Source organism: Triticum aestivum, chromosome 1B (assembly GCF_018294505.1).
Source record: "Triticum aestivum cultivar Chinese Spring chromosome 1B, IWGSC CS RefSeq v2.1, whole genome shotgun sequence".
Classification (NCBI taxonomy): Eukaryota; Viridiplantae; Streptophyta; class Magnoliopsida; order Poales; family Poaceae; genus Triticum; species Triticum aestivum.
This window is the reverse complement of record NC_057795.1, coordinates 528549037-528559568: the sequence shown is the minus strand read 5'-3', so window position 1 is coordinate 528559568 and position 10532 is coordinate 528549037. Positions and strand designations below refer to the sequence as shown.

The 10532-nt window shown below is 44.9% G+C and overlaps 1 protein-coding gene across 1 annotated transcript; it reads left to right on the top strand.

Annotated features, from left to right (window-relative positions):
- Positions 1 to 240: 240 nt before the first annotated feature.
- Positions 241 to 6038, top strand: LOC123136564 (calcium-dependent protein kinase 16). The gene is made up of 7 exons (XM_044555970.1): positions 241 to 1084; positions 2684 to 2827; positions 2905 to 3057; positions 4020 to 4135; positions 4243 to 4410; positions 5194 to 5424; positions 5519 to 6038. The coding sequence occupies exons 1-7, from the start codon at positions 397 to 399 to the stop codon at positions 5666 to 5668; spliced, it is 1650 nt and encodes a 549-aa protein (XP_044411905.1). The 5' UTR covers positions 241 to 396; the 3' UTR covers positions 5669 to 6038.
- Positions 6039 to 10532: the final 4494 nt, after the last annotated feature.

Below are 10532 nucleotides of genomic sequence, written 5' to 3'. Positions count from 1 at the left end.
CCGCCACCCCCGAACTCCCCGCAGAGGCCCCGACCCCGCCCTCGGGTCCACCGTCCAGCGACCCATCGGGCTCACCAAACCATCATCACATGTGGGAATGTTCCCCACCATTGTCCTCCCCACCACCGCCCCCGCGGCTACGCGTCCCCCGCGCCCCGTCCCCCACGGCTCCCCCATACCGTTATACCCGACGACACAGGTCTCGTCCCTCTCTACTACTCCAAAGACTACTACCGCTCTGCCTCTCTAGCTAGCAGTAGCACCCCCTTCTCTGTCCCTCGGCACAGCAGTCAGTTCATCTCTCTCTCCTCCTCCTCGACCCGTCCTCCTCCCCCACCCGCGCGGCGCCCAATGCCGTACGAACCCTAGCGGCCCCACCCCCGATCTCGCGCGGCCATGGGCAACTGCTGCCGCTCCCCGGCGGCCGCGGCGCGGGAGGACGTCTCGTCGTCGCACTTCCCCGCCTCCGCCGGGAAGAAGAAGCCCCACCAGGCGCGCAACGGCGGCGGCGCGGGGGGAGGCGGAGGCGGGGCCGGCGCCGGCGCCGGCGGGGAGAAGAAGCGCCTCTCGGTGCTCGGGGAGGAGGGCCGCGACGTGAGCGGCGGGATCGACGACAAGTACGCGCTGGACCGGGAGCTGGGGCGGGGCGAGTTCGGGGTCACGTACCTGTGCATGGACCGGGGATCCAAGGAGCTGCTCGCCTGCAAGTCCATCTCCAAGCGCAAGCTGCGCACCCCCGTCGACGTGGAGGACGTGCGCCGGGAGGTGGCCATCATGCGCCACCTGCCCCGGAGCGCCAGCATCGTCACGCTGCGGGAGGCCTGCGAGGACGAGGGCGCCGTGCACCTCGTCATGGAGCTCTGCGAGGGCGGGGAGCTCTTCGACCGCATCGTCGCGCGGGGCCACTACACGGAGCGCGCCGCCGCCGCCGTCACGCGCACCATCGTCGAGGTCGTGCAGCTCTGCCACCACCACGGCGTCATCCACCGCGACCTCAAGCCCGAGAACTTCCTCTTCGCCAACAAGAAGGAGAACTCCCCGCTCAAGGCCATCGACTTCGGCCTCTCCATCTTCTTCAAGCCCGGTGAGCCGCCGAGATCCACCGTGATTCGGACGAACTGGTCGCTGCACTTTTGGACGTTTTTTTTTCTTTTCTGTCTAAGCGCGTGATCCGTGGGTTGGTGGCCGTTTCTGGGTGGAATTTTTGGTAGTGCTCGCTACTGTAGCTGAGTGCTATTTTCGTGCTTGCGTAATCTGACTAGAACTAGATTTTGGTGGTTCTCTTTTGGTAGGACTTTTTAGATGTATTCTTTCTTTCGTAGCAAGTTAGTGGTATGTCAGTACTCGGTAGTATGTCTCTTGATATAGTTGGCTCTTGCAGGTTGTGCTGCTAGTCCAGGCATTGGAATCTTATAGGTGCTAGGTTCACTTGCTGGTTCATGGGCGACTGCTATTTTTAGGATTTGGGAATCATTAGTGGGATCAGACGGCACATTGCTGTTGCCAAAAATAGTGTAATGTCGTTTTGCTTGTAGTCCATGCTCCATACCAAGTCTTGGTATCTGTATGTTGATCCCATGTTGAACCTGAGCTCAATTATTTTGGGAAATACTAAGGCATCTGGTGGCCTATCATCATCTATACGTAGCTGTTAGTTGACTTATCGTTATCTATAAGCAGCTCATTTTGCGGCACCACGGCAGTAGTATTGGTTATTATTTATAAGAAGTCATACTGATCATGAAAAATATGCCACAGTAAACTTTGAAACAGTACTGATAACAGTTTTACACAGTTGTGCCCCTTTATATTGCTTGCTCTCACTCAATAGGCACCATCTGTTCATTTCTGCTCCATATCTCTTACCCTCTTGTTGAAAAAGTAATTAAGTCTTGAACTACTTGAATCATTAATGTGCTGTAAATCTATGCTCGGTTCTATACCATATTTCTCTTGTTGATTTCCTGTTATGGAACATTTCACATCGCACAGCTTGAACCTTATTGAGTTTATTGTTGAATTCCCACCCTTGCTCGTGTGTCACTTGTCCTTCATGCCATCAATACTTACAAGCACCTTGTCTTCGTTGCCATACTGATCTTGCTCACTTGGTTTGTTTGTTTGTTTGTTTCAATCACTAAGAATTGGCTCCAATTGATTTTAATGTATGTATTGAGCCACCAAACAGTTGTAACTTGTGGACTTATATCTTGCCGTTGCCGTAGCTTGATACATTTAACTTGCTTCACAAAAAGAAAGTGGTCTGTCTGTTTCTTGTGGATTTGTTCGCTGTTGATTATAGGCATCCCAAATGTTTTTAGGCAGCACATCTTATTGCCAATCTGGCCTTTGGTATTAATCAACATAGCATCTTTATAGGCTTGAAAACACGTGTCCTTGCAGCAGCGTCCTTGTAGGAAGAACGTACTAATAGATAAGCCATCTGAAAATGTGTGGCGTCCCTTTCCTTATACGACACAGTTGGAATTGTAATGCCTCTTTATGTCAAGAAAACCCTCAAATATCACTTTTTATGTTTGTAATTCGAGTCAACTGGAACTTTGATGATTTACTTTGCTATCTGTCGCACGCCTTTAATTATTCCCTGTGAAATGTCTGTTATGCATATATGTTTAAACATTTTGTACCATACATAATATGATGGCATTATGCGATTGTTTAGGTGAGAAGTTCTCTGAAATTGTGGGAAGTCCCTACTATATGGCTCCTGAAGTGCTGAAGAGAAACTATGGACCTGAAATAGACATTTGGAGTGCTGGCGTTATCTTGTATATATTGTTATGCGGTGTTCCTCCATTTTGGGCTGGTACTTTGCCTTATCTTTGTGAGAACCTTTTATCCTTCAGCTTCGCTCTCGCCCGGTCTTACCATGCTATATTGCAGAGACTGAACAAGGAGTTGCACAAGCTATCCTTCGGGGAAATATAGATTTTAAGAGAGAACCCTGGCCCCATGTTTCTGATAATGCTAAAGATCTAGTTCGGCAGATGCTTCAGCCTGACCCGAAAATCAGGCTAACGGCAAAGCAAGTTCTTGGTAAGATGTACATAGTGGTAGTGCTTTCAAACCGGCACTGTGTTATGTTAGTTTCTATATCCTCAGAGTTCCTGAAACATCAAATTTGCGTAAGTTCCTACTGTTTGGTGCTGCTTTAAACTTCAGCCTGAACCCCCTTTCATGTTCTGTTTTTCAATTGGCAACGTGTAGTCTGATAGCTAGAAGATCACTGGACCATTCTGCATTGTTTTGAATAGTTCCCCATTTTTGCACATAAGTATCTACCAACCATATCCTGATGTCATGTTATGTAGTTTATTTTGGCTATGCGGTAAATCTGTTGTCACATTGGATCTAATACTCAGATCAATTTGTAGTAAAAGTTATGCAGGATCCACTTTGAATCCTTGCTCTGGTAGTTGCCTCGCTATATTTTCTGGTAGCATATTTTTGACTTCTGTAAGCTGGATGTAATATACTGAGCAATGCTGAATCCAAAAGTAAACATAAGTAGAAATCTGACGGGTGAGGGTGCCGAGAGTAAAATGATGATTGAGGAAGCAGATTTTAAATGTTGCTGTAAACTTGAGATACACCGTCGATGTCTGGCATGAAACACAGTTCCAAGCACTAGATGGCTATTACATGGAGTGTGTTGAGATTCTCAAAATAAAAGCAATAAAAAGAAGCTTGTCGATTATCCAAGACATGGACAGCATTATATTGATTTTGCACTATACTGAGTTAGTATGTGCCTAATATTTTAGCAAAATAAACAAAGCCATTTCTTCATTTTGCTGCTTCATGTTCTAATATTTAAGCTACATGTGTTCCTTCTTACAATCGCGGGATGCCTATTGAACCGACTATCCAAGTCTCCATACTATCCACCAGTTATCCACACATTTAATCGACTTTATGTTACTGTGCATCTTGTATTTCTTCAGTCTTTTTTGACATAGTTTGATATTCATATATATTCTCGATTTCTGTTGTCACAGAGCATACATGGCTTCAAAATGCCAAGAAAGCTCCAAATGTTCCTCTTGGAGACATTGTGAAGTCAAGGCTGAAGCAGTTTTCAAGGATGAACAGATTCAAAAGAAGAGCTTTAAGGGTTTGCATTTCGTTTTCCCATTAATCGATTTTTCCCCCTTTGATACTGAATATCTCTCTCAAATTTACATTGAAAATATGTTGTACTGACGAAATTTATTTGACTAGGTTATTGCTGACCACTTGTCGGCTGAAGAAGTTGAGGACATAAAGGAGATGTTCAAAGTGATGGATACTGATAATGACGGTATAGTCTCATATGAAGAGTTGAAGAGCGGGATCGCAAAATTTGGTTCTCACCTTGCAGAATCTGAAGTGCAAATGTTAATAGAAGCTGTAAGTATATACAGGGTTTTGCTTGCTTATTAAAATGTTCAGTTAGATTAACTGAGCCTCTATCTTTGGTCACAGTCCAAACTGAATGGCATTATTTCTGCAAAAAATTATGTCTGGTACATAGTTCTATTGCTCGATCAACTGGAAATGCAGTAAAATATATTGACATGTTTTTTGTACCAGATGGGTAGAAGTATTGTAATTGTTGGTCCCTTTTTGAATCAGTTTAGTTCTTGGGACCTTGAATAGTAGCATTAAGGGATAAAGGATATACTACCTCTGTTCCTAAATATAAGTCTTTGTAGAGATTTCACTATGAACTATATACGGAGTAAAATGAATGAATCTACACCCTAAAATGCATCTATATACATCCGTATGTGATTCATAGCAAAATCTCTACAAAGACTTATATTTAGGAACGGAGGGAGTAATAAACTTGCACTTTCATTTCCAGTAAGGACATTTCTGTTCTACTCACTTCATATGTTGTTTATGACAGATGAGTTCTAGAGCCTCATGGCTAACATTTTTCTGAAGTTTTGATTTATACAGGTTGAACATATAGAACCCAAATGTACCTGCTCATTCTTTATCATTTACCATCATTTTTTGGGGGTCACTTAAGGTTCATAATAAGAGTATAACACTATTGCATGTGACGTGAGAGTCAACTTGAGAATTAAGTAGTCCAAATGGCTTGACTTGTGTAGGGTCCTCTAGTATTTACGAGAACAAAATGTTGAAGATTTGCATATCTGATCTTTTTTGGTTGGATGTTAGGTGGATACAAATGGTAGAGGAGCACTAGATTATGGTGAATTTTTGGCTGTCTCACTTCATCTACAAAGGATGGCAAATGATGAGCACCTTCGGCGGGCCTTCCTGTTTTTCGATAAGGACGGCGACGGTTTTATCGAGCCTGAGGAGCTTCAGGAGGCCCTGGCGGAGGATGGGGCGGTTGATATTACTGAAGTGGTGAAGGACATATTGCAAGAAGTTGACACCGACAAGGTGGAGGTTCATTTGCACTTGTGCCAAAAGGAAGGTACACCCTTCAGAATGTATCCCTCTCGATACTAAACATCTGCTTTGATTGTTTCTGCAGGATGGCAAAATTAGCTTCGAAGAGTTTGTAGCAATGATGAAAACTGGCACAGACTGGCGAAAGGCTTCGCGGCATTATTCGAGAGGACGTTTCAATAGCCTAAGCATAAGGCTTATCAAGGATGGATCTGTAAAGATGGGAAACGAGTGAAATCGCAGGCTTGTAGCTGGTGCTCTTGTCCCGGTCACGTAAGTCCGGCCGTTGGCCCACTAAGCATAGACCCTCTTCCCTTCTCTGATGATTATTTTGGCGGAAATTTAATTAGATAGGCTCCCCCCCCTGATTGGCTTACTCGTGTAAGTAGCTTTCCCGGTATCGCTGAGGCGAGGAGCACGCACCGAATGATGCACCAACCGCTCCTGCCTGATGATATCTCCTTTTGCTGTACCTGATGCTAAGTGTTGTACAATATTTTGTTGTTTCCCCCTCAGATACACTTTGTTGGCTTTGATGGAATCGTCTGTACTGTATTGGTGGTTAAGAGCTAGATATGCCTAGTAGGCCACTGACTGTTAGTGCAGCCTTGCTTTCAACTGTACCAAAACGGCATATTGCCGGGGGAAAGGGACAAGAGGAGGGCGCCATGTAGCCGCAACTTTTGTATAGTGCTGCCCTATGTGTGCCGTTCTATTTGCAGTAGGAGTGCACCAGATTGTCTGAGGGTACGCTGTTGTGTTGCTGTCTGATACTGAAAGTTTCGGCTACATGCCAAAACGGGGTCAGGGTAACCTGCAGTTTGTCATCACAGCATAATTTTCAGAGTTTGCCTGGTCTCATGTACTTGCAGCGATCCATTGCTCGTGGGTTTAAACTTTGAACCCCACTGCTCTTATTAGAGCCATTGCTTCCGAAATCATTGGAGATTATGTGGCATTCCTCCCATTTCGCTGACTAATCATGTTGCCTTTACACTTAAGCTTCAGCTACGGACCGCCATCTTCAAGCGGAGAAAAAAATCAAAAGAGAAAGCAGTTTGTTTAGATAACGCATTCAGCTTTATCATTCCAAACTACTCCCTCTGTAAAGAAATATAAGAGCTTTTGGTTCATTAATTTAATAATCTAAACACTTTTATATTTCTTTATGAAGAGAGTAATATTAAAGGCAGGCTGGACCAATGGAGAATGTAAGGTTTTGCGAGCTCAAAAACATTATTCCCCAATCTTTAATCAGTTTGTAGTGGTTTGAGCATACATAATTTGCTAAAGTATAGTGTAGTAGCAGTCGCATGCCTGTAGGCTGTGTGTGAGTTGCTGTAACGTGGTACTTTTCCTGGTAGCGATGGCTTCATGTTATAGGCAGGGGCCGAATCCCTGATAAGCCATACAAACTTGGAGTACAAGGAACGAAGAGATAGAGATAGATCATGTGGTTGAAAGAAGATAGGCTAGATACTAACAACCTATTCAAACTAACTCTATCTCAAGATACGTGTATTATGTTTACACGTCCTTGTTACAATAATGTGCGCATATACGAGTTTAACAGCCTCCCTTAATCACAACTTGGTCAAGTTGAGATTACGCTTGAACTCCTCGTAGCTTCTTGTAGGTAGTGCCTTGGTGAAACCATCCGCAACTTGATCTCTGGAGTGTATAAACCAAATTTCCAACTGCTTGTTAGCAACTCGTTCTCTGACGAAGTGGAAATCTATCTCAATGTGTTTTATCCGTGCATGAAAGACTGGATTGGCAGATAAATAAGTAGCACCAAGGTTATCACACCACAAACAAGGAGGCTGAATGCGTTTTATACCAGTTCTTTTAGCATAGACTGCATCCAGATTATTTCTGTTGTTGCATTTGCCAATGCCTTGTACTCTGCTTCTGTACTTGACCTGGAAACTGTGGCTTGCTTATTTGCACACCAAGATATCAAATTGGGTCCAAAAAATATAGCAAATCCACCAATGGAATGTTTATCATCTAAGCATCCTGCCCAGTTAGAATCAGAGAAAGCACTGACAAGAGTAGATGAAGACTTACTGAAAGTAAGACCAATGCCCAAAGTATGCTTCACATATCTAACTATACGCTTGGCAGCTGTCCAATGCACAGTTGTAGGAGCATGAAGAAACTGACACACTTTGTTAACAGCAAAGGATATATCTGGCCTTGTGAGGGTCAAGTACTGAAGAGCACCTACCAAGCTTCTGTAGTTGGTGTTGTCCTCTTGATTCAAGAGTTCTCCTTCTGCAAGGGATAGTTTTTTTGAGCTGGATAATGGAGTTGGTGATGGTTTACATCCTTGCAAGCCAGCTCGTCTCACCAAATCAGCTGCATATTTTTCCTCGGACAGGTGAAGTGTATCTCCATGCCTCTTCACCTCAATGCCTAGGAAGAAATGCAAGTCTCCTAGATCCTTAAGAGCAAACTCATAACTCAGATCTTTTAACAGTCCTGCTATTGCATCATCAGATGAACTAGTAACAATAATATCATCCACATAAATAAGCATAAATATTGATGTATTTGACTTATTATAAATGAACAGCGATGTGTCAGACTTGGAAGGAACAAAACCAAGTGATTGCAGCTTGTGACTGAGTCATGAGTACCACGCTCTAGGAGCTTGCTTCAAACCATAAATGGCTTTATCAAGTTTGCAGACATGATGAGGCAAGTTTTTGTTCTCAAACCCAGGAGGTTGCTTCATATAGACCTCCTCTTCCAGAACACCATGAAGGAACACGTTCTGTACATCTAGCTGTCGAAGACTCCATCCCCTGGAAACAGCAATAGATAACACAAGACGAATAGTGGCAACCTTTATAACAGGACTAAATGTGTCCTCATAGCCAATGCCATATCTTTGTTTGAAACCTTTTGCAACCAGTCTAGCCTTATACCGGTTTATAGTTCCATCAGACTTTTTCTTAATTCTGAAAACCCACTCGCAATCAATCAAAATTTTACCTTGCTGTGGGGGAACTAGATGCCACGTCTTATTTTTCAGAAGAGCCATATGTTCTTCCTCCATAGCTTTTCTCCACCGTGTATCACCAAGTGCCTCTTGCAGATTATTAGGTTCACCTGTGGAGCATGCCAAGCCAAACTTAGTTTTGTAATTAACTTGCTGAATTACCCCTTTTTGAAGTCGCGTCCGCGGTGCAGGATCAGATGCGGCAGGTATTGGCACAGAAGATCGGGCTGACGCTCCCCCTGGCACAACTGATCCCGATGCAGATTCGGCTGCATGGATCAGGGTGGCCGAGGGATCTTCTGTGGCGTCCGACAGTTGCGCGGTTGAGCCAGAGGGCGCAGAAGATCCGGGTCCATCCACTGGCACCCCATCATGGCGTCGGGCCGCATCTCCTGCCACGGGACATGACAGACCACCTGAGGGCGGCCCCGACTGTGACTTGTTGCTGCGGCGGGAGTAGCAGCGGGTCAGGCCAGTCGGACACTGACACGTGGCAGACAAGGAGACGAGCGGCTCGGTTTGCGGCTCGGTCGGCTCGGCGCGGCGAGTGGGAGAGCCCCGCGTGTCAGCCGTGGACCCAGAGCTGGTGGAGGGGACCGAGGTGGATCCAGGGGAGGATCCCGACGTGCTGGTGTGGTCCTGCGGGGGCGCGGATCCCGCGGGCGATTCTCTGGCTGCTTGCTGCAGGGGCGATCCCGAGGAGGATATGTCCCCCATGGCTGGACACATGAAATAAGGCACATTGGCCATGTTTTCTTCACCATTGTCTCCACAATTTTCACCTGCACCATCAGAAAGCTCACATGCAGGGTTATGGGTGTTAGTCAGCATTGAATCATTACAGTTATTTTCCTCATGATGTGCACCGGTCAACTGAGGTGGCAAAAGAAGATTTTCTTTGCGAAGAAGGGCGCCGGCGTTAGGGTGGAGATCAAAGAAAGGAAATTTGGTCTCATCGAATACAACATCACGAGAAATATAAACTCGACCAGTGGAGATGTCAAGACACTTGCATGACACCTTTATGCAAGGGACTATAGCCAATGAAAGCACATTGTTTAGATCGAAACATGAGCTTTCTATTGTTGTAGGGTCTAAGATTAGGCCAACATGCACACCCAAAAATGCGGAGAGAGGTATAATCTGGTTTCATGTGAAGAAGCCTTTCAGTGGGAGTTTCATTGTTTATAACACGACTAGGCAAGATGATTTATGAGATGCACAGCCGTGAGGAATGCCTCGTCCCAAAACTTGAGGGGCATGGATGCTCGCGCAAGCAAAGCGAGCCCAATTTCTACAATGTGTCTGTGTTTGCGTTCAACAGACCCATTTTGCTGATGGGCATGTGGGCTCGACACATGATGAGACACACCAAGAGTTTGGAAAAAGGAATTTAATTTCTCATATTCCCCTCCCCAATCAGATTGGACAGTGATGATTTTGCTGTCAAATTTTCTTTCAACGAGTGCTTGAATTTTTTTGAAGAGTTGAAAGACATCAGATCTTTTCTTAATGAGATAGATCCATGTGTATTTGCTGTAATCATCTATGAAACTCACATAATAAGTATGCCTACCAACAGAAGAGGGTGCAGGACCCCACACATCAGAAAATATGAGTTGTAGTGATTTTGAAAGTGCGTTATGTCGACTAGAGGGAGGGTGAATAGGCGATTTTTATGAATTCTTCACTAAGGAATTTGCCGGTGAGGAAATTCCTTAGCGAACAACTATTAGCAGCGGAATAAGTACTCAGAAGTAAGCATAACAGAATACAAGCATGGTCATCATGATAAAATGAAGACTAGCACAGAGTACAGAAAGCGTAATCACAGGATAACACAAGATGAAGACAATCAGACTGAAGAAATTGAACTGAGGAAATTGAGAAAGTCTTCCGTCAAAGTCTTCAAACACAGATATGAATAAGCACTCAACACAATAATGAGGAAATGAAAGGGTTGAGGAAATAGAACCAGTAGGTTGGTGAAGACAATGATTTGGTAGACCAGTTCCAGTTGCTGTCTCAGTTGTACGTCTGGTTGGAGCGGCTGAGTATTTAAACTCGAGGACACACAGTCCTGCACACCCAG